The sequence below is a fragment of the Convolutriloba macropyga genome, chromosome 5 (genome assembly GCF_964194025.1).
Source record: "Convolutriloba macropyga chromosome 5, txConMacr16.3, whole genome shotgun sequence".
Taxonomy (NCBI): Eukaryota; Metazoa; Xenacoelomorpha; order Acoela; family Convolutidae; genus Convolutriloba; species Convolutriloba macropyga.
This window is the reverse complement of record NC_134472.1, coordinates 36,166,217-36,191,895: the sequence shown is the minus strand read 5'-3', so window position 1 is coordinate 36,191,895 and position 25,679 is coordinate 36,166,217. Positions and strand designations below refer to the sequence as shown.

Below are 25,679 nucleotides of genomic sequence, written 5' to 3'. Positions count from 1 at the left end.
ACGCAGTAAATCTCAAATCAAAAACTGTACGTCAGGAAGAAATATAGCAATTTTAATTTTAACCAGCGAGAAATATACCATGACATTTCATGTCTCCGTTCTATTTTTTAGTTGAAAAGCTTCTGAGATTCATAAAATAAAGTGTTGATTTTAATCTAAATTCGAAAGCCGTGCTACTTTATTTCAAATTCCAATTAGATTAACGTGGATTTTTCAAATACCTTTATCAGCCAACTAAGATTAAATGAAAAAATTTTATCGGGCCATCTTATCAAAAGGCATTAGATTGAGATTTGTTTTTTTTTCTCCGTATTCAATAAGGCAGTGGCGTTTTATGCAAACATTTGAATTTTGCTCCGTTTGAAATTTATTTCAAAATGTCAAGTTGATTACAATTAAATTGAAAAACAGTGAAAACCTTTTTTGCAAAAAATTTTCGCATCGCTGAGTAACGAGTTGGAATTTTTTCTTCAAAAAATAGCCGAATGCGTTTACGCATATAAACATTTGTGTATAGATGTATATAGATGAAGAAAATTTTATATTAGTATTAAAATGCGTAAACGAATTTGGCTCTATCTGAAGCAAAAAATTTAACTCATTACAAAATGAAGCCTACATTTTTTTTCATTTTTTGAAGTCAAATGTAATCAATATTACATTTTGAAAGAATCGAAAAAGGAGCATAAGAAGTGTTTAATTGTTTGCCGTCGCATTATTACATACGGAATAACGAGCAAACTGCCTATTGATAAGATGAACCGATAAACATTCTTTTTACCTCTATGTGGTAAATAGACGCTCACATGTAATAGACACTCACATTCACGAGTTTAACAAGAACCACTTGTTATTGCTCAATGGCTTGAAGCATCAAATAATGTTCTTCCGAGAAAAAAATTTTTTAGCAAATTTTAAAAGATATCACTTGCAATTACTCTTTGACTTTCAAATCATATTTGCGCTTTTCACCGACTATTTGCCCTTTTTAAAAGGGTTACATGGATCCAAGCGTGGGAAACATATAAAAGTTCTGAGAAGCTACGATATTTTAATTACCTACGATATATATGAGTGTGGAGTTGTTGAAGCTGAGTTTTCACAGCATGCGTAGACAAATGTAACAGCATTAAAACTGAGATCAGAAAGACTCTTTTGTATTGGTTGTTCACTAGTCATAGTAATAGTGGCAATTTTAGGTATTGTTACTAGTACAGTCATAGCAACAAGATATGGAGAAAAAGGGAAGTAAAACCAGCAACCCAACTCAACTCAACAATATTAGCCTTAGCAAACCGTTGTCTTCATATAACTCAGGAAAACATTAAAAAAAGAATCTGTTTTGAGCAGTAAATAAAGTGTTACAGTGTCTTGCATTTTAAATATTCTGGAACAAAAAACTATTTCTGTGTCTTCTTTTAAAAGTTATTCTAGAGCAGTAAATTATTTGTTACTGTGTCCTGTGTCTACGAAATATTTGAGCTGCAGTTCCACCGTTACGAAACTCAGCTTCGGGAGTTTCAACTTGTGAGTTCAAAAGGCCAGCCCAACGTAAGTTTAAGTTTAAATATTTTTTGCATAAACAGGTCTTAGACATATATCATTGTCTCGGAGTTGTTTTCCTGTCGGATTGATTTGGTATATATAACGTGATCCTTTATTGTTTGATAAGTAGCAATCAAATCCAGTTCGATACGGAAAAAAATTAGATTAGCAAATAGTCAAAACGAATTGTAATGCAACGGTAAGAACATAGCGGATATACAGTTATAAAAGCGAACTGCAAAAACAAAAATTCTGATTTTGAACGACTGAAACGAACTGGGCGGCGTAAAACTTTCCTCGTCGCAACTCATTGGGAGAGCAGCCGTTGCAATAGTGATTGACATGACTTTGATTTTTACTCTGAATAGATTTTTAGATGTCAACAATTACGAATATTGACTCGACAGACACACCCAGCGAAGGAGGCTTACACGTCTTACAACTTTTCCGGACAATAGTGTCAAGTTGCATCTGCACTTTGTTTAGCTTGACGTAAGTGAAAAATAGTCAATCGTTCAATGTGTGTGATGAAAGTTTTTGTTGAAAGACTCTACAACGTCGTATGAAAGTAATTACTCTAACCGCTCTCTGCATTTGTTATACATTTATTCATATAACTTTTTGGCCAGATATGCATAACTCTCGCATTGAGAATGACTTCGAATCAGTAAGATGCCATTAAATTTTATGACTTTTCTCAACATAATTATTTTTAGCACTGCATACAACAGATAGTTTGTGTTTTGGTTTGCTGCTGCTAATTAAAGATTTTTTTTTACTTCAAGAAGCCACTATTTCTGTACATACAAGAAGAGGAAAGTTTTGTTCCAAGCAAAATAACTCCCAACAAACTTCGAATTACCCTGGCGGAAGAGACAGTGGATATTACAGATTAAAAGTTTCATTTTGTTTTTTGAGGGACGCAAAGTTGCTGGATTTAAATAAGAGAAACCAAAATTTGCGATATTTATCACTTGTTGACGCATGATGATTCAGTTCATATTATCAAACTATTTTCGGCTCCTAAATATTCATATTGTCAATTATATGCAATTAAATTTTTTTTTTCAAAAAGCAGAAGTTGGTTTTCTGAGATTAGAATCCAAGGAGTCCGGATAGAAAAACTGCCGAAGACTTGGTCAATAAGCGTATCTTAAGTATACCTTATCAGTTAACAGTTAACGGTTAATTCGCAAAGATTTTCATGCTAATCAGAATTTTTAAGTTGAAGCAGCAGATCTGCGTTCATCGAGTAAGCGTTTCTCGACGATTTTTTGTCTAAATCCAGTTAACTTTCGGACCACCCCAATAATTTTAGTCAAAACTAGGATCTTTCTGAAGGAGGAAGTGTATTTGCGATGAAGATAGTAAAGGCAGTTTTGATTGGAGACGGCTCAGTTGGGAAGACCTGTCTTGTTCACAGATTAACTGACGATGCATTCAGTTTTGACTACAACCCCACGGTGTTCGACATGACAAAACACACTCTCACAGTCTCACACGGATCCGTTACAGAAACTGTACAAATAGGTAAGTTGGAACACAGCCAGATTTTGGACCAAAATTGCACATATATTAAGCCTCCTGCTCTACAGCGTGTCTATCGAGCCGAGGTGGAGGCGTTAAAAACCGCGTTAAAAACCGCGTTAAATTTCAGTCCAAATTCAAAGACTTAACTGTTCTTGTGAACGCTGCTAGGGGTAATTTCAAAACCACCAATTGTTATATAATCCATATTTGGAATCGAGAGGGACCTTTGTGAAATTAATCACCAATTAGGCTTTCTTTTATTTCGGTAATTAGATACTGTATCCGTGGGAAATAGGTAGCTTTTAGCAAATTTTAACTAAATTAGCCCGTTGTCACTCGCTTCTAAGTTTAATTTTAAGTTAAATGGGTTGTGGCAAGGCCAGAGAAATTTGCCTATGAAAACTCCATTTTTTGAACATTGGCCACGTAATGAAAGCAAATTTAAATACGCGGTCAGAGGTGTCAAGGCTTAAAAAGGCATAAAAACGTTGAATTTATGTAATTTATGCAATTTTTTTTTAAAATATCAAAATTTGTAAATGTTGTTCTTATATAACTCAGCGTTTCAAAACCTAGGCGCTAACTATTTGTTAGAAAATCGGAGCCCAGATCGTATATTTTTTTCACCGTTTCATCTAAGCGTAGATCTTAGATTATATAAGCGTTTTTAAATATAGATTTTACAAAATTTGATAATTTTTGATTTCTAAGCGTGGAGTTTTGATATAAATCAACGCCTAAATAATAGCGTTCGCCTTACATAAAGTTAACGCTTAAAACTTACCAGCCAGTTTTGGGTGCCATGATCAATTGTTGAGTTTCATTAGCCGATGTTTTTTTCGCACAAAACTAGAATTTCCAAAAAAACATTCTCCAAAATTCTGCATTTTCAGTTTGTGCAAATTGATATTACACCAATTTTTCAATGTGCCTCAAAAATCATATCAACCCATAAGGGCTTCCACAGTGAAGCTTCCTGAGCTTCCCCATTACAACACTTTGAAGATGTTGAAGTATTAAAATATGTGAAATGCAATTTTCATAAAAGTCCGAGATTCGCAAGGATTTTTTTTGACAGAAGCGAACAACTGAATCTGGTGTGACAAACAAAAACTGAAAATTTTTGACAATTTTTAACGTTGATCATGTATAACTAAGCCTTAAGAACTAGTTTTATTAACCAGTTCAGTGTATCTTTAGGATGTGCTCTTTTTATGTCAAAAGAATGCCTTAATAAAGAAAAAAACAAGAGAAGCCAGAAGTGTTATTGAAGTGTTGAAGACAGAACTAGAATTAATGTTTTCTCCTTTACAGCTTGTGACTGATTTTTAACAAAATTAAACCAAATCTAAGAGATTCACTGCGTTCTCCTCCATGTATGGTGGTAGAGTCTAATTTACAAGGCAGCTCAGAATTGAGCCTTTGCACATAATGATCCGACCCCGCCCAACCACGTTTTTGGTTTTTGACTTAAATGTCCACCAATTGAAGAAGAGATAGTAAACATCGAAAATTCCATTACAGTTCGAAAGTTTTTGGTGTATCTATTTGAAAAAATGCTTTCAGCTCAAACAACTTAACAAACTTATAGTACAGCAACAATGAAAGCTGCCATTACGGAGAGTAAAAGACCAGATGAACAACAAAATCAAATAACAACAACAAGCTTCTTTACAATCAAAATTCATTCTCTATCTATTTTCTATTTAAAAAATTTAAAATGAAAAAGTTTAAGTAGCATCAGACAAAAAAACTACATCAAAAAACCTGAATTTCACCAGAAAAGAAATGGAACCTGTTTGTGTTTAAAGTAATAATAAATAGATAGCAAACGAAATGGGGTAAACTTTAAAATACGTTTTACACTTCTTGAAAACAATTAAATTCAAAGTCAAGAAAACCATTAGCTATCAATTGAAATCAATCAATGACTTCTATACTTCCAAACCAAACCATTGAGACTTGTTAGTAACAAGAATGTCACACGACTAAAAAGAGACAAAAACAGACAAAAGACATCTAAAATTTAATTCAATTTTGCAGAGAAACGGCGTCGAAGCCTTTAAAATCACAACCTATTCCTTAAAAATGATGAAAGTTATCAATTGTTCCTTCTTTCAAGGTATTGATTGTGATAATTGGCTGGTCATTAATATGCCATTACCTGGAGGATCAGACAAGAAAGCAAAGAAAACCCTCAAAAATTAGAATTTGTCAAAAAAAATGGAAAAATGAAAACTCGTTGTATCAACGCTAAAAACTATTATTTACATTTAGGAAAAGTATTGAAGACTACACTTCAATTGAATTGAAATCGATGCAACTCCATTCTTTGCTGGGAATATGCTAAAAGTGTCAGCAAAAAAACTGAATGTGGCAAGCCTTAAAAAGTCATTTCGTCCTTTAAAACAATTTTTTTAAACAATAAGACAAAACAAGAGCGATTTCTTCTAAAAATAGTATAATTTTTTGCTGTATGCAAATGCATTGGGACAAATTAGTAAACCTGAGCTAAAAGACTAAAGATTAAAACAGGAGAATTCTAATACAGCTAGAACTCACAATTTAACAAGCTACATTACGCAAACGGTTTTGAACAACAAAAAAAAATTGGCTTTTCACGGAAACCATCATGTTTGCGGATTGGTAGTCAATTGCACGTTCATTTAAATTGTCAAAAATTGAAGTTTGATTTGAGATTTTTCTGGTTTTTAACTAATACGCAAAACAAATATGCAAAACGATTTCAAAAATTACAGCGCGCCATTACAGTCCAGAAATATATTCAACTATAAAATTGCACAACTGGATCAGACCCAGTGCTGGCCTTACTGTCCATTAAAGACAAAACTGTCTTAAATGCTACCAAAAAAACTAATTTGACTGAAGAGTCATTATATTAATAATGATAAAATTTAGGTACTTATTCAGTTACATTAATTAAAAAAGCATTATGTATCAACTGAAAGCTTAGATAATTTGTTCAAGAGAGCCAACCCTCAATAACGTATTAACCGTTTAAACAGTTAAATTCAGTATTAAAGGTTGGGAAAACATTTTGTGGGAGCCATAAAAAACGAGGGTTTTACTCAAAAACCACAATATCTTTTACTGACCTCAATTGGGCACAAATAGAAAATCCTCTAAATTGATTTTATGAAATTGAAAATAGCATTTCTTGTAAATGGCTTAAACAAACTGTCAATTTTTTGTTAAAAGGAAACTCCCGAAATACAATATGAATCCTTTTTTGTTGCAAAAATCAACGATGGGACCAAAACTGCAGTCAGCTTGCAATTCAAAGCGTGATATTAAAAGACGCCTCATCGGCACCACTTTGCTTTTTCCAAAACACATATGCTAAGTTGGTTGGGCATTCTTTCCTCTAAGAGCATAAATAAGCGACTGCACACATCGGGTCTTCAGATGAGTCAGCAAACAAAGGCAATTCATCTTTTTCCTTCTTTGTAATGAAATATTTCCCAGTGTTTCCAGTTTCGGCAACAAGAGGAAGTTGTTCATTCTACTTCAGGGAAAAATCTAACTCACTCGTTTTCTTATCATTGTCTCAATTTTGTTTTTTTTCCACATGTTCTGGAGTCGTCTCAAGTGAATACTGAATAGAACAAAACAATCCAATTGCGTCAAACACTTAAGATACCAAAGAAAAGATCTGCCTTTGGGTAGTACCTCTGCAGACCTGAAGACAATCGTCAGTAACGATATATTGGAGTCTAAGTAGAAATGGCTCATCTTCATTTGGATCAACGTCAACTTGATTGGTTTCGCTGGTCAATTTTAAGTCTTCCGTCATCCTTCCGTTTACTTGATCATTGTTGCGGATTCATTTCCTAATCACATATCCATGTCTCGAGAGCAGTGGCTGTAGTTGATCGAACGTCTTGATATGTTCTTCCGGCGTTTCGGCTGATATAATCAAATCGTCCCCGTAGAATTTGTTATGGATTGCTTTTGCTGCTATAGGGAACTCGTCTTCATTATCAATGTCCACTCGTTTGATGTTGTAGTTTGCGTATGTTGGTGACCTTTGAGCACGGACAATGTGGCGCTGGTACTCGTATATTTGCACCGAAAGGAAATATATTTTTGCAAAGTTTTGAGTTTCTGTAATTTATCCTGGCTGCATCAGAATTTAGCTGACTGAAGCATTCTTGTTGCAGATAGTTTGTTTTGACAGACAAAAAGGCCAAAAAATTCTTCTGTAATTAATTTATCATTAGTTTTGCCGAAATTTCTATTGGCTCTACGATCTGCTTAGATAAGTTTTAATTGACTCTGGTCGCAAATCAAATTGTTTTCTTTTTCATCATCGAAGAAAAAATTTTATATAAACCTTCTTTCCAGAAATTAAGCAGAGTGGTAAAAAATAATTTGATTAATAGCTTCCTGAATCAGGTAAAAATTTGTGGGAAAAAAGGTACTGATCGTCATCATGTTGTATGAAAAAAAGCATGTTGCAAAAATATTTAAAGTTAGAAAGAGATTGTCGAGTATGTTTCTAGTATCTTGTTTCCCTATATTTCGTCGACAATTGAAAACTTCTTGTAAGACTCAGGTGCCATCGGATTTTTGCTTTCTGGTCTCATCAAATGCTTTGTTTAAATACTAAGTTATTCTTGGTTGATAAAAGTAGGTTGAAAAAAATTCCTCGAATATAATAACATCTGGTAGAAATCTAAACTTATCTCGCATTAGGAAAAAGTGACACCAAGCATGTAAGTTAGTGGTTCGACCCTCAGCGGAAAAAAATTATACTGTAATTGCAGTTATGAAAAACACTTTAAAACGCGCATTTCTTAGTACCCAGCAAAATAGCTATAAACAGTCCATTTAATGACAGAACTTATGTATCGACAGATGATTTTATATTTGCGTTCGAAGTCATTACAAGCAAAGAATTTTGTTGCTAGCAATTGGAAAGCAAATCAATCAAAAAACAGCAAAATAAAAGATTAGGATAATTTCCAACATATTTTGGACATCTTTTGTTGAAACAATTGAAAGACTCTGGTTCTTCTAAAATAGAATATAGCGCTTGATACAAGCTCGATACAAGCTCATAGCGCTTGATCATTTTCCAGCTCAAAGGTATGATATGCACTTCACGACACACTCACCAATACTAAAGAGTACTTCATAGTTTTGAGTAAAATGAATGTTCAAAAAAATTTTATGAGCAAGGTGAGTGGGCTTTGATTGAAGAGTTCTTACTGTCATAAAAGTAAAACGTTGAATAAAAGACCATGAAAGAATCACATTTTTCAGAAGTGTTAGATTTCTCAACGCAAATATACAATGCATCTTAACACTTCCACAAAAAATGTTTTCTTTAGTTGTTTCCAACTCAAAAATGTGCTTACGTCAAAAATATGACAAAATTCTGTAAAAACATGACAAAAAGTAAAGATTTCGTTTTTTAACCTTCTTAAAAAATAATTGATCTCAAAAAAATAAAATTTGCAAATACACAACTTCTATCGCAGAAATATTCATGAGCACGTGAAAACAATTATGATAACCTTTGGCAAATAATATTGTTTCTAATAAAGCCTTTGTATGTGTTTTTACGGATAAAAAACAGAAGATATAATATTGGAACTGATTTTGTAGGATCCATTTTCTGAAAAATTGCTGTTCTTAATTCTGAGAATTACTTTTTTCAGATGAATAAGTTGCAAAAAAACTTATTTCACTGGAGAAATTTGTTGAAGTATCTATTGAATGGACATGCTGACTAAAAACTTGAAAGACTTAAAAAAAAGTGCTAATTTAAAAAAATGCTCATTTCATTTCCAGCCAATAAGTATGACTGAAAAGTTTCCATGGCACACTATTCCCCTTTAAAGTGCTTCATAGTTTGAATTACTAGGATTGCTCAATATGTTTTGAAGATCAGATTGGTATGGAACTGATAGTCTATAGCGTATCAGTTTGCTTGCAGTATCTGACGAAGAGTTACATTGTATTAAAATGTTTCTTTAAAAATTCCAGATGAAGGGTATATTAGAACATTTGCATTTTTTAACGCACAATACAATGTGTTTTAACTTCTTGAGAGCAAAATGTTTGTTTTATGTTTCTGCAACTAAAAAATGTGCTCACAGGAGCAAGGAAGTTTCAGTATTTTGCAAAAAAAATAAATATTTGAGTCAATCTTCAATATGAGTTTTAATTGATCTCTGAATTCTCTTTTCTTAATAAAGAATTGATATCTGGTATTATGGCAAAAAATCATCAAAAACAATCAGTGTAACTTTCTTCAAGTTTTTGTTATTGTTCTGAAGGATACAAGATGCACGAGAATAAAGATTTGGAATTCATTTATCAAAGTTTTACTCAGATAAAAAGTCGCTGAGCAAGTTTCTGTAGCTGATTCTGTTTTCAGAGCACAAAATGCCACATTAACATGCCACATTTTTATAAAAATTCTTTCAAAATATCTTTTGAATAGCTGAATAGATTTTCTGTAAACTCAAGAATGTAAACTTGAGCGCCCATTTTATTATATCTCGTGCAAAAAAATTGTGAAATCTTTAACCCTGTATGAAATTCAACAGTTGAGAGAATAGGAAATTTTTGGAAAACTAAAACACAAATATTTCTTCTAGAAAACTAAAGAAATTGAAAGACTCATATCAAATTATATTTTATCAGCTCTAAATCGTCGATTTTATACGCATTACTTTAAAAGCCAATTTGATGTAAAAACAGCTGACAGAACGTCGCTATGGGGAGACCAAATGATACACAACTAGACCGCACACCACGGATAACAGAGCTATGAAATGTTTTCGTTCTTTTTATTTCATGACATTTTTTTCATTGAATTCTGTTTTTCAAAAAGGACTAAATTTGAACCTATTAGATTGTTGGCAGATCGAATGCTAGATCCCGTCAGGTAGAGCCCACTCTTCTAAATTTTTTCTCAATCCGTCTGTGCCCGTTCAGCCCTAAATCTGCAACCATTATCAGAGCTAAATAAAGAAAGTGATGTAGTGAAAATTCAATTAACGTTGCCTTTTTTGCGTTTTTCCTATTTATGATTTAGTTTAAGTTGAGCGTTTGTCAAAAAATGAAGGTTCGTCTTAATTAGTTAAGCTCCATAACATTTTCATTGATAAAATTTAAATTCATCAAAACTGATGCTGAGTGATAAAATGTTCAGAACTCTGGGACACTGCTGGACAAGAAGAATTCCAAAATTTACGTCCACTATCCTACAAAGATGTGGGAGTATTCATCTTGTGCTACAGTGTAGACTCCATAACGTCATTCAGAAATTGTACCGATGTCTGGATGAAGGAATTAAGGTACGTTTTATATCGAATTTGGCCAACATTGTGGCCTTCTCTAAATAAATTTTATATAAAGATTATACAAACTCGTGACGAATTTTCAAAGGTTGCTTAGAACCTTGAGAATGACAATAATTTGACATCCCTCAGCCATTTTTTTAAAAAATGAATACATGTAAATCGAAAAAACCACGTGGTTAATGTTACATGCTAAGAATCTGGAGTTCGGTTTTCTTTAAATAATCTAATTAATAAATCTTAATGGGTAGAAGTTATTGTAAAGTTGTCTGTAAGAAGTATTGATGACCCTACGTGTCCTTCCGGAGATGAAACTCTTATGAACTCGACAAAGCTGAATTCTGAACAGCCACCCAATATAGATTTAATGTCTTGAAGCACGTGTTCGTCATATTCTAAGCAGTTAAACTCAATTGGTTTTGGATAAAAACCCCACGGAAAGGACCCAGCTCGAACAACATATTACTTTTTTGGTTACGATAGTTTTGTATCAAGTCCCACTGTCCACTAAGGCGTGGTGATACCTCGTGAGTTCCTTAGCAGTCAAGCGGCTGGTTAACGCAAGGTAAACCGAAGTAAAAATAATCCGAAAGCTATATAATAGTTATGTAATTTTTCTGAAACACTGCATCGTTAACCGTTACAATCAAGACTGCGCATAGTATTTGCAATTTGAAATGTATTCCAGTGCGCCAGAGAAACAAACAAAAAGTCATTTCAAGAGATCTAGTGAATGCAGGCCCCCAGCATACCACTGTGGATAGCCATGCTTCTCATCCACTGTGAGATGTATTCCGGAAATCGCGGGCCGCTTATCGCCAGGTTCAAATCATAATAAGGCTATCTTGAAAATTTTTGTTCGACTTACTTGACATCTTTTTAAAAATTCACATTACTTGCCTATCGGCATATTTGACCACCATTCAAGATGCGGGTTATTCCCGTGGGGTTATCCTTTCTAGACGCAACTGATGCAATGAAAACTAACCATATTATAAACAAAGCAGCAAGTTTACAGCAAACGAGACAAATGAATTTGACAAAGAACAGGTCGAACACAAGTTGAGGCCACCAACAAGTTCAGGTCGAAAACAACCTAACAAATTTTAGCTGCAATTTTGGGGCCACGTACAAGTTTTATACTACATAACGTGATCATAGCCACAACTAGGAGGCTTGGTAGTGAGCGTTTGCGCATGATATTCCGACCCCGCCCATCCACGTTTTGATTTAATAATCTATCAAATGAGGAAGAGAAAGAAGAGGTTCAAAAATCACATACCTATCAACAAACAATTCAGTGAAATAATACAACAGGATACGAGAACCGACGAGAGTTGCCATCAATGAGAGCACTGGACAAGACACAGACAAAAACAAGTAATAGCAAACATTAATTACGACCAAAACTCGATGACTAAACTTAAAAATACAGAAAATAACAAAATAAAAAAAACCCGATCGAACCCGGTATAAATAAATGAACCTGTACTTCATTAGATATTCATTGGATAAGATATAAGACCTCTCAATAATGCATTTCGGTGACAGGCTGACAAAGAAGAGCAAAAACAAAAAGTTCAAAATACGTTTCTCTTTTTGAAAACAAGCAACTTCAAATTGATTGAAACCTCTTTGTGTCTATTCGGCTCATTACGAAGGCAAAATTAAACGTCATAGGAATCAATTGAGGCTTGTCGCTATCCGTATTATGTCGGACGATTGGAAAAATAACACCAATAACGAAACAGGAAACAATTGATTTTAATAATAACGCGGTGCAGCAACCGTTGAAACCACAGACTATTCACGGAGAAACTTACACACCACTATTATTGCAGTTTTTCAGTGCCAATTGGGCCGCCCTATTAGTGTGACAAGGTAAAACGAAACAAAAACTCGGAATGAACAAAAAAAACAAAATTCACAATTTTCTAATGAAAATGCTCAGTACCAAAGCAAGAAATCATTAGTTTACAATGAAACATTTATAAGATTGGATCTTCGATTATTCGATAGAGGATGCGACCTGTCATTCCACAGACAAAGCAACAAAATTTTAAATTTTTTTTTAAAAGCGAAAAAGCTCAAAAATCCTCTGATTTTTTCGAAGAAATATTTTCAAAGATTCAAACAAACCATAAGTTTTCAAATTAAAACTGTAGCAGATCGAATTGCAACAGCTCAAGAATCCAATTGTCCTTGTTATTTTGAGACCAAATCATAGGACGACAAAACACAGCAAAAATAAACAAATCTCAAAATTTTACAGACAAATTATCAAAGCCCCAGTGTTGAAGCCATTATATCTAGACTACCTTCAAAACCATTAAAAACTTTCAACTGAGGAAAGCTATTGAATGATTTGCTTTGGTTCCTTTTGATTTTAACTGGGTTTTCTTGGTAAAAAATTTTTGTGGAAAAGACAACAAAAAGAACCGCAAACATTGACCAGTAACGAAAAGTCAGGAAGTTCTTAAGAAAACAGATTTTTAATTTCCACAGAAATCAGTCAAAGCACCAGCAAAAGCAAATAAAATCTTTAGAGCAACAGAAAATTTATAAACTTTGTCAACAACAAGATTAGCTACTAGATGCAGACAATAAAAAACAAAGGATGGGAATGACAAATTTAATTTCCGGGGAAAATTTAATTGAAAGTCTTAAAAATCGTTAGCTGTAAACTGAAATCAGGAAATAGATTCAGTAAAACAATTGTCGAAGCTATCAAAATTTGTGATTGTCTTCATTATGCCGAACGACAACAAAAACAACCACACTTGGAGGCAAAAGCAAAAAAAATCATAATAGGCTTTGTTCATCACGGACGCAAATAAAAGGAAATATGCTAAAATTGGGAAGTACAAAACTAATTTCTTAAAAAAATTTTATTGAAAGTCATTAAAATTTTAAGCTCTAATCCAAAACCAGAAAATAGAATCACGTAAACATCTTTTGTAGCAACTAAGGTTTTTCATTGACAGAAATATGCCGTATAAAAACAAAACGAACCACAATTACAGCCAAAGACAAAAATGCAATAACTTTTGTGAGAGAACGGCTTCGCAGTCGTTGAAACTATCAATCATTCACCGAAGTGATTCAACATTCGTTTTGTTTACATTCCGTCAACGCCAATTGGAGCTAGACTTAATATGCTTACTCGAAAAGGGAATGAATAGCTACCTCAAATACAGGAAAATATGCTAAACTTCTTTTTGTAAACTTTTGTAGTAAGAAAACCAATAAACATTACTGGAATAAAAGACTCTTATAAAAAAATGATATTCTTCACTTGGAATAAATTTAGGCCTGTATAGATTGAATCCAAGCTACATGTGGACAGAAAAATGATTAAAAATGGCAAATTTCAAAACTTCACTAATTTTCTCTCGAAACAAAAATCTTCAAAGTCATTAGAGGCATCAAAAAAACAGCAGAAGGCCTTGCAAGGCTCACCTGCAGCTCTTTAAAAATTCATTTGAATGTTCAATTGATAAATCATAGTCATGGGGAGGCATAACGAATGACAAATGAATTGAAAACGAACAAAACCTTTAAAGTTTACGAAAATACACTGTCAAAACCATAAAAACTATGAGCTTTTCTCTTTAGACAAAACAAATTTTCATTTGACCCTATTTTGTTGTTAATAGGATTTTTCATTAATATGGTGACGATTTGAATTAAGTCTTGTCAGTAATCAACAGAGAAAACAAAAGTGTAAAATAAAACTGAAAAAGACATTGCCCTGATATAATCGGAATAATTATGGGTTATAAAAATCCAAGATGAGTTCAAATCTGGCTCTAATTTTTCTCAGCGTCCAACAAAAACACTTATTTATCCCAAATGTTAGCGAAATAGATTAATTAGCAAAAGAAATAATTCCTTAACCCACGAATAAATCAAGCAATTCGTATAATTATTGGTTTTTTTAATGAAAATTTAAATCCAGAAAACTCCTATAGGCAACAATAAAACATCTAACGTTTTTGGAGTTTTCAACAATAGTGGCAGCAGATAACAGGTCTGCTTCCTGCAAAACCAATCGAAATAAGAATCAAAAACTTCACAAAGTTTTTGTAAATTTTTGTTGTAAGAAAACCAGTAATAATTACTCGAATAAAAAACTCTTATAAAAAAATTAATTTTCTTCACTTGGAATAAATTTAGGCCTGTGTAGATTGAAACTAAGCTACACATGGACAGGAAAATGATTAAAAATGGCAAATTTCAAAACTTCACTAACTATCTCACGAAACAAATACTTCAAAGTCATAAGAGGCATTAAATAACAGCAGAAGGCCTTGTAAGGCTCATCTGCAGCTCTTTAGGAATTCAATTGAATTTTCAATTGATAAATCATAGTCATGGGGTTGCAAAACGAATGACAAATGAATTCAGAACGAACAAAACCTTTAAAGTTTACAAAAATACACTGTCAAAGTCATAAAAACTATGAGCTTTTCTCTGAATACAAAACAAATTTTCATTTGACCCTATTTTGTTGTTAATAGGAATTTTCATTAATATGGTGGCGATTTGAATTAAGTCTTGCCAGTAATCAACAGAGAAAACAAAATAGTAAAATAAAACTGAAAAAGACATTGCCCTGATATAATCGGAATAATTATGGATTGTAAAAATCCAAGATGAGTTCAAACCTGGCTCTAATTTTTCTTAGCGTCCGACAAAAACACTTATTTATCCCAAATGTTAGCAAAATAGGTTAATTAGCAAAAGAAATATTTCCTTAACCCTCAAATAAATCAAGCAATTCTTATAATTATTGGTTTTTTTTGAAAATTTAAATCCAGGAAACTCCTATAGGCAACAATTATAAATCTAACGTTTTTGGAGTTTTCAACAATTGTGGCAGCAGATAACAGGTCTCTGCTTCCTGCAAAATCAAACGAAATAGGAATCAAAAACTTCACGAAGTTCTTGTAATTTTTTGTAGTAAGAAAACCAAAAAATATTACTCGAATAAAAAACTCTTACAAAAAAATTGATATTCTTCACTTGGAATAAATTTAGGCCTGCATAGATTTAAACTAAGCTACATGTGGACAGAAAAATGATTAAAAATGGCAAACTTCAAAACTTCACTAATTTTCTCTCGAAACAAATATCTTCAAAGTCATAAGAGGCATTAAATAACAGCAGAAGGCCTGGTAAGGCTCACTTGCAGCTCTTTAAAAATTCAATTGAATGTTCAATTGATAAATCATAGTCATGGGGTTGCAAAACGAATGACAAATGAATTCAGAACGAACAAAACCTTTAAAGTTTACAAAAATACACTGTCAAAGTCATAAAAACTATGAGCTTTTCTCTGAATACAAAACAAAATTTCATTTGACCCTATTTTGTTGTTAATAGGAATTTTCACTAATATGGTGGCGATTTGAATTAAGTCTTGCCAGTAATCAACAGAGAAAACAAAATAGTAAAATAAAACTGAAAAAGACATTGCCCTGATATAATCGGAATAATTATGGATTGTAAAAATCCAAGATGAGTTCAAACCTGGCTCTAATTTTTCTCAGCGTCCAACAAAAACACTTATTTATCCCAAATGTTAGCAAAATAGGTTAATTAGCAAAAGAAATATTTCCTTAACCCTCAAATAAATCAAGCAATTCTTATAATTATTGGTTTTTTTTGAAAATTTAAATCCAGGAAACTCCTATAGGCAACAATTATAAATCTAACGTTTTTGGAGTTTTCAACAATTGTGGCAGCAGATAACAGGACTCTGCTTCCTGCAAAATCAAACGAAATAGGAATCAAAAACTTCACGAAGTTCTTGTATTTTTTTGTATTAAGAAAACCAAAAAATATTACTCGAATAAAAAACTCTTACAAAAAAATTGATATTCTTCACTTGGAATAAATTTAGGCCTGCATAGATTTAAACTAAGCTACATGCGGACAGAAAAATGATTAAAAATGGCAAACTTCAAAACTTCACTAATTTTCTCTCGAAACAAATATCTTCAAAGTCATAAGAGGCATTAAAAAACAGCAGAGGGCCTTGTAAGGCTCACCTGCAGCTCTTTAAAAATTCAATTGAATTTTCAATTGATAAATCATAGTCATGGGGATGCAAAACGAATGACAGATAAATTAAAAACGAACAGAACATCTAAAGTTTACGAAAATACACCGTCAAAGCCATAAAAACTATGAGCTTTTCTCTGAAGACAAAACACATTTTCAATTGACCCTATTTTGTTGTTAATAGGATTGTTCATTAAATTGGCGGCGATTTGAACTAAGTCTTGTCAGTAATCAACAGAAAAAACAAAATTGTAAAATAAAACTGAAAAGCACATTGCCCTGATATAATCGGAACAATTATTGATTGTAAAAGTCCAAGATGAGTTCAAACCTGGCTATTATTCTCCTTAGCGTCCATCAAGAACACTTATTTTTCCCAAATGTTAGCAAAATAGATTAATTAGCAAAAAAATTATTTCCTTAACCCACAAATAAATCAAGCAATTCGTATAAATATTGGGTTTATTTTTCGAAAATTTAAATCCACAAAACTCCTATAGGCAACAATTATACACTTAACGTTTTTAGAGTTTTCAACAATTGTGGCAGCAGATAACAGGTCTCTGCTTCCTGCGAAATTAAACGAAGTAGGAATCAAAAACTTAATTGGAGCCTTTTTCGATTTTAAAAAAGTCGAAAATTTGAAAAATTTAGCAAAAGTTTTAACCAAAAGACCTGGATAAATGAAATTTGGCGAGCCTTCTCTATCCTTAGTTGCGAAACCAATAACAATTGCCTTGATTGTAATTCAAGTTTTGGTAACGCCGACGAAAATTTGTTCAAAAATTAAGGAAAAAGTAACAGTGTACTGTGTAAAGTATGTGAAATGAATGCTCTGGAAATATGTTTTGTTGATTGAGAGAACGGCTTCGCAGTCGTTAAAACTATCAATCATTCACCGAAGTGATGCAAAATTTGTTTTGTTTGCAATCCGTCAATGCCAATTGGAGCTAAACTTAATATGCTTACTTGAAATAGGAATGAATAGCTACCTCAAATACAGGAAAATATGCTAAAATTCACAATGTTTTTGTAAATTTTTGTAGTAAGAAAACCAATAAACATTACTCGAATAAAAAATTCTTGTGAAAAAATTGATATTCTTTCCTTGGAATAAATTTAGGCGTGTATAGATTGAAACTAAGCTACATGTGGACTGAAAAATGATTAAAACTGGCAAATTTCAAAACTTCACTAATTTTCTCTCGAAACAAATATCTTAAAAGTCATAAGAGGCATTAAACAACAGCAGAAGGCCTGGTAAGGCTCACTTGCAGCTCTTTAAAAATTCAATTGAATGTTTTTTTGATAAATCATAAACATGGGGATGCAAAACGAATGACAAATAATTTCAAAACGAAAAAAACCTCTGAAGTTTACGAAAATACACTGTCAAAGTAATAAAAATTATGAGCTTTTCTCTGAAGACAAAACACTTTACACTTTTTCAATTGACCCTATTTTGTTGTTAATAGGATTTTTCATTAATTTGGCGGCGATTTGAATTAAATCTTGTCAGTAATCAAGAGAAAAAACAAAATTGTATAATAAAACTGAAAAGACATTGCCCTGATATAATCGGAATATTTATTGATTGTAAAAATCCAAGATGAGTTCAAACCTGGCTCTAATTTTTCTCAGCGTCCAACAAAAACACTTATTTATCCCAAATGTTATCAAAATAGATTATTTAGCAAAAGAAATATTTCCTTAACCCACAAATAAATCAAGCAATTCGTATAAATATTGGGTTTTTTTTTCGAAAATTTAAATCCACAAAACTCCTATAGGCAACAATTATACACTTAACGTTTTTAGAGTTTTCAACAATTGTCGCAGCAGATAACAGGTCTCTGCTTCCTGCAAAATCAAACGAAGTGGGAATCAAAAACTTAATTGGAGCCTTTTTCGATTTTGAAAAAGTCGAAAATTTGAAAAATTTAGCAAAAGTTTTAACCAAAAGACCTGGATAAATGAAATTTGGCGAGCCTTCTCTATCCTTAGTTGCGAAACCAATAACAATTGCCTTGAATATAATTCAAGTTTTGGCAACGCCGACGAAAATTTGTTCAAAAATTAAGGAAAAAGTAACAGTGTACTGTGTAAAGTATGTGAAATGAATGCTCTGGAAATATGTTTTGTTGATTGAGAGAACGGCTTCGCAGTCGTTAAAACTATCAATCATTCACCGAAGTGATGCAAAATTTGTTTTGTTTGCAATCCGTCAATGCCAATTGGAGCTATACTTAATATGCTTACTTGAAATAGGAATGAATAGCTACCTCAAATACAGGAAAATATGCTAAAATTCACAATGTTTTTGTAAATTTTTGTAGTAAGAAAACCAATAAACATTACTCGAATAAAAAAATTCTTGTGAAAAAATTGATATGCTTTCCTTGGAATAAATTTAGGCGTGTATAGATTGAAACTAAGCTACATGTGGACTGAAAAATGATTAAAACTGGCAAATTTCAAAACTTCACTAATTTTCTCTCGAAACAAATATCTTAAAAGTCATAAGAGGCATTAAACAACAGCAGAAGGCCTGGTAAGGCTCACTTGCAGCTCTTTAAAAATTCAATTGAATGTTTTTTTGATAAATCATAAACATGGGGATGCAAAACGAATGACAAATAATTTCAAAACGAAAAAAACTGTAGTTTACGAAAATACACTGTCAAAGTAATAAAAATTATGAGCTTTTCTCTGAAGACAAAACACTTTACACTTTTTCATTTGACCCTATTTTGTTGTTAATAGGATTTTTCATTAATTTGGCGGCGATTTGAATTAAATCTTGTCAGTAATCAAGAGAAAAAACAAAATTGTAAAATAAAACTGAAAAAGACATTGCCCTGATATAATCGGAATAATTATTGATTGTAAAAATCCAAGATGTGTTCAAACCTGGCTCTAATTTTCCTGAGCGTGCAATAAAAACACTTATTTATAAATATTGGGTTTATTTTTCGAAAATTTAAATCCAGAAAACTCCTATAGGCAACAATTATACATTTAACGTTTTTGGAGTTTTCAACAATTGTGGCAGCAGATAACAGGTCTCTGCTTCCTGCGAAATTAAACGAAGTAGGAATCAAAAACTTAATTGGAGCCTTTTTCGATTTTAAAAAAGTCGAAAATTTGAAAAATTTAGCAAAAGTTTTAACCAAAAGACCTGGATAAATGAAACTTGGCGAGCCTTCTCTATCCTTAGTTGCGAAACCAATAACAATTGCGTTGATTATAATTCAAGTTTTGGCAACGCCGACGAAAATTTGTTCAAAAATTAAGGAAAAAGTAACAACGTACTGTGTAAAGTATGTGAAATAAATGCTCTGGAAAAATGTTTTGTTGAGTGAGAGAACGGCTTCGCAGTCGTTAAAACTATCAATCATTCACCGAAGTGATGCAAAATTTGTTTTGTTTGCATTCCGTCAATGCCAATTGGAGCTACACTTAATATGCTTACTTGAAATAAGAATGATTAGCTGCCTCAAATACAGGAGAATATGCTAAAATTCACAAAGTTTTTGTAAATTTTTGTAGTAAGAAAACCAATAAACATTACTCGAATAAAAAATTCTTGTGAAAAAATTGATATTCTTTACTTGGAATAAATTTAGGCGTGTATAGATTGAAACTAAGCTACACGTGGACTGAAAAATTATTAAAAATGGCAAATTTCAAAACTTCACTAATTTTCTCTCGAAACAAATATCTTCAAAGTCATAAGAGGCATAAAATAACAGCAGAAGGCCTGGTAAGGCTCACCTGCAGCTCTTTAAAAGTTCAATTGAATGTTTAATTGATAAATTATAAACATGGGGATATAAAACGAATGACAAATGATTTCAAAACGAAAAAAACCTTTAAAGTTTACGAAAATACACTGTCAAAGTCATAAAACCTATGAGCTTTTCTCTGAAGACAAAACACATTTTCAATTGACCCTATTTTGTTGTTAATAAGATTTTTCATTAGTTTGGTGGCGATTTGAATTAAGTCTTGTCAGTAATCAACAGAAAAAAACAAAATTGTAAAATAAAACTGAAAAAGACATTGCCCTGACATATTCGGAATAATTATTGATTGCAAAAATCCGAGATGTGTTCAAACCTGGCTCTAATTTCCCTCAGCGTGCAATAAAATCACTTCTTTATCCCAAATGTTAGCAAAATGGATTAATTAGCAAAAGAAATATTTCCTGAACCCACAATTCGTATAATTATTGCGTTTTTTTTTTGAAAATTTAAATCCAGAAAACTCCAATAGGCAACAATTATACATTTAACGTTTTTAGAGTTCTCAAAAATTGTGGCAGCAGATAACAGGTCTCTGCTTCCTGCAAAATCAAACGAAGTAGGAATCAAAACTTAATTGGAGCCTTTTTCGGTTTTAAAAAAGTCGAAAATTCGAAAAATTTAGCAAAAGTTTTAACCAAAGGACCTGGATAAATGAAACTTGGCGAGCCTTCTCTATCCTTAGTTGTAAAACCACTAAACTTGCTTTTAAATATACTTCAAGTTTTGGAAAAAATTGACGAAAATTTGTTCAAAAATTAAGGAAAAAGTAAAAGTGCACTGTGTAAAGTATGTGAAATAAATAATCTCGAAATATATTTTGTTGATTGAGAGAACGGATTCGCAGTCGTTAAAACTATCATTCATTCACCGAAGAGATTCAAAATTTGTATTGTTTGCATTCCGTCCATGCCATTTGGAGCTATATCTAATATGCTTACCTGAGAAGGGAATTAATAGCTACCTCAAATACAGGTATATATGCTAAACTTCACAAAATTTTGGTAAACTTTTGTAGTAAGAAAACCAATAAACAATACTGGAATAAAGGACTCTTATAAATAATTGATATTCTTCACTTGGAATAAATTTTTGGCCTGCATAGATTGAATCTAAGCTACATGTGGACAGAAAAATGATTAAAAATGGCAAATTTCAAAACTTCACTAATTTTCTCTCGAAACAAATATCTTCAAAGTCATAAGAGGCATTAAATAACAGCAGAAGGCCTTGTAAGGCTCACCTGCAGCTCTTTAAAAATTCAATTGAATATTTAATTGATAAATCATAGTCATGGGATGCAAAACTAATGACAAATGATTTCAAAACGAAAAAAACCTTTAAAGTTTACGAAATTACACTGTCAAAGCTATAAAAACTATGAGCTTTTCTCTGAAGACAAAACACATTTTCATTTGACTTTATTTTGTTGTTAATAGGATTGTTCATTAAATTGGCGGCGATTTGAACTAAGTCTTGTCAGTAATCAACAGAAAAAACAAAATTGTATAATAAAACTGAAAAACACATTGCCCTGATATAATCGGAATAATTATTGATTGTAAAAATCCAAGATGAGTTCAAACCTGGCTATAATTTTCCTCAGCGTCCAACAAGAACACTTATTTTTCCCAAATGTTAACAAAATAGATTAATTAGCAAAAAAATATTTCCTTAAACCACAAATAAATCAAGCATTTCGTATAATTATTGGGTTTAATTTCGAAAATTTAAATCCAGAAAACTCCTATAGGCAACCAACAATTATACATTTAACGTTTTTGGAGTTTTCAACAATTTTGGCAGCAGATAACAGGTCTCTGCTTCCTGCAAAATCAAACGAAGTAGGAATCAAAACTTAATTGGAGCCTTTTTCGGTTATAAAAAAGTCGAAAATTCGAAAAATTTAGCAAAAGTTTTAACCAAAAGACCTGTATAAATGAAACTTGGCGAGCCTTCTCTATCCTTAGTTGTAAAACCAATAACATCGTTTTTGAATATACTTCAAGTTTTGGCAAAATTGAAGAAAATTTATTCAAAAATTAAGGAAAAAGTAACAGTGTACTGTGTAAAGTATGTGAAATAAATGCTTTCGAAATATGTTTTGTTGATTGAGAGAACGGCTTCGCAGTCGTTAAAACTATCATTCATTCACCGAATTGATTCAAAATTTGTATTGTTTGCATTCCGTCAGTGCCATTTAGAGCTATACTTAATATGCTTACTCGAAAAGGGAATGAATAGCTACCTCAAATACAGGAAAATATGCTAAACTTCTTTTTGTAAACTTTTGTAGTAAGAAAACCAATAAACATTACTGGAATAAAAGACTCTTATAAAAAAAAAGATATTCTTCACTTGGAATAAATTTAGGCCTGTATAGATTGAATCTAAGCTACATGTGGACAGAAAAATGATTAAAAATGGCAAATTTCAAAACTTCACTAATTTTCTCTCGAAACAAATATCTTCAAAGTCATAAGAGGCATTAAATAACAGCAGAAGGCCTTGCAAGGCTCACCTGCAGCTCTTTAAAAATTCAATTGAATATTTAATTGATAAATCATAGTCATGGGATGCAAAACGAATGAGAGATGGATTCAAAACGAGAAAACATTTAAAGTTACGAAATTACCTTGTCAAAGCTATAAAAACTATGAGCTTTTCTCTGAAGACAAAACACATTTTCAATTGACCCTATTTTGTTGTTAATAGGATTGTTCATTAAATTGGCGGCGATTTGAACTAAGTCTTGTCAGTAATCAACAGAAAAAACAAAATTGTAAAATAAAACTGAAAAGCACATTGCCCTGATATAATCGGAACAATTATTGATTGTAAAAGTCCAAGATGAGTTCAAACCTGGCTATTATTTTCCTTAGCGTCCAACAAGAACACTTATTTTTTCCAAATGTTAGCAAAATAGATTAACTAGCAAAATAAATATTTCCTTACCCCACAAATAAATCAAGCAATTCGTATAATTATTGGGTTTAATTTCGAAAATTTAAATCCAGAAAAATCCTATAGGCAACAATTATACATTTAACGTTTTTGGAGTTTTCAACAATTGTGGCAGCAGATAACAGGTCTCTGCTTCCTGAAAAAAAAACGAAGTAGGAATCAAAAACTTAATTGGAGCCTTGTTCGATTTTAAAAAAAGTCGAAAATTTGAAAAATTTAGCAAAAGTTTTAACCAAAAGACCTGGATAAATGAAACTTGGCGAGCCTTCTCTATCCTTAGTTGTAAAACCAATAACATCGTTTTTGAATATACTTCAAGTTTTGGCAAAATTGAAGAAAATTTGTTCAAAAATTAAGGAAAAAGTAACAGTGTACTGTGTAAAGTTTGTGAAATAAATGCTTTCGAAATATGTTTTGTTGATTGAGAGAACGGATTCGCAGTCGTTAAAACTATCATTCATTCACCGAAGAGATTCAAAATTTGTTTTGTTTGCATTCTGTCAATGCCAATTAGAGCTATAATTAATATGCTTACCTGAGAAGGGAATTAATAGCTACCTCAAATACCGGTATATATGCTAAACTTCACAAATTTTTTGTAAACTTTTGTACTAAGAAAACCAATAAACATTACTGGAATAAAGGACTCTTATAAAAAAATGTTTTTCTTCACTTGGTATAAATTTAGGCCTGTATAGATTGAGTCTAAGCTACATGTGGACAGAAAAATGATTAAACATGGCAAATTTCAAAACTTCACTAATTTTCTCTCGAAACAAATATCTTCAAAGTCATAAGAGGCATTAAATAACAGCAGAAGGCCTTGCAAGGCTCACCTGCAGCTCTTTAAGTTTACGAAATTACACTGTCAAAGCTATAAAAACAATGAGCTTTTCTCTGAAGACAAAACACATTTTCATTTGACTTTATTTTGTTGTTAATAGGATTGTTCATTAAATTGGCGGCGATTTGAACTAAGTCTTGTCAGTAATCAACAGAAAAAACAAAATTGTAAAATAAAACTGAAAAACACATTGCCCTGATATAATCGGAACAATTATTGATTGTAAAACTCCAAGATGAATTCAAACCTGGCTATTATTCTCCTTAGCGTCCAACAAGAAAACTTATTTTTTTCCAAATGTCAGCAAAATAGATTAATTAGCAGAATAAGTATTTCCTTACCCCACAAATAAATCAAGCAATTCGTATAATTATTGGGTTTAATTTCGAAAAATTAAATCCAGAAAAATCCTATAGGCAACAATTATACATTTAACGTTTTTGGAGTTTTCAACAATTGTGGTAGCAGATAACAGGTCTCTGCTTCCTGAAAAATCAAACGAAGTATGAATCAAAAACTTAATTGGAGCCTTGTTCGATTTTAAAAAAGTCGAAAATTTGAAAAATTTAGCAAAAGTTTTAACCAAAAGACCTGGATAAATGAAACTTGGCGAGCCTTCTCTATCCTTAGTTGTAAAACCAATAACATCGTTTTCGAATATACTTCAAGTTTTGGCAAAATTGAAGAAAATTTGTTCAAAAATTAAGGAAAAAGTAACAGTGTACTGTGTAAAGTTTGTGAAATAAATGTTTTCGAAATATGTTTTGTTGATTGAGAGAACGGATTCGCAGTCGTTAAAACTATCATTCATTCACCGAAGAGATTCAAAATTTGTTTTGTTTGCATTCTGTCAATGCCAATTAGAGCTATAATTAATATGCTTACCTGAGAAGGGAATTAATAGCTACCTCAAATACCGGTATATATGCTAAACTTCACAAAGTTTTTGTAAACTTTTGTACTAAGAAAACCAATAAACATTACTGGAATAAAGGACTCTTATAAAAAAATGTTTTTCTTCACTTGGAATAAATTTAGGCCTGTATAGATTGAATCTAAGCTACATGTGGACAGAAAAATGATTAAAAATGGCAAATTTCAAAACTTCACTAATTTTCTCTCGAAACAAATATCTTCAAAGCCATAAGAGGCATTAAATAACAGCAGAAGGCCTTGCAAGGCTCATCTGCAGCTCTTTAAAAATTCAATTGAATATTTAATTGATAAATCATAGTCTTGGGATGCAAAACTAATGACAAATGATTTCAAAACGAAAAAAACCTTTGAAGTTTACGAAATTACACTGTCAAAGCTATAAAAACAATGAGCTTTTCTCTGAAGACAAAACACATTTTCATTTGACTTTATTTTGTTGTTAATAGGATTGTTCATTAAATTGGCGGCGATTTGAACTAAGTCTTGTCAGTAATCGACAGAAAAAACAAAATTGTAAAATAAAACTGAAAAACACATTGCCCTGATATAATCGGAACAATTATTGATTGTAAAAGTCCAAGATGAGTTCAAACCTGGCTATTATTTTCCTTAGCGTCCAACAAGAACACTTATTTTTTCCAAATGTTAGCAAAATAG

General features: G+C 32.0%; 1 protein-coding gene across 2 annotated transcripts in view; it reads left to right on the top strand.

The window, feature by feature from the left end:
• The first annotated feature begins 2,167 nt into the window (after nucleotides 1-2,167).
• The window catches only part of LOC142339982 (rho-related GTP-binding protein RhoA-B-like), a 57,625-nt gene continuing 34,113 nt past the window's right edge, over nucleotides 2,168-25,679 (top strand). The window contains exons 1-3 of one of the 2 annotated variants that reach the window (XM_075390364.1): nucleotides 2,168-2,443; nucleotides 2,874-3,075; nucleotides 10,262-10,406. In XM_075390364.1, coding sequence (XP_075246479.1) covers nucleotides 2,904-3,075; nucleotides 10,262-10,406 — 317 coding nt within the window. In that variant the 5' untranslated portion in view covers nucleotides 2,168-2,443; nucleotides 2,874-2,903. Of the gene's footprint in view, nucleotides 2,444-2,863; nucleotides 3,076-10,261; nucleotides 10,407-25,679 lie in introns of both variants that reach the window. The other variant, XM_075390363.1, reaches the window with a different exon arrangement.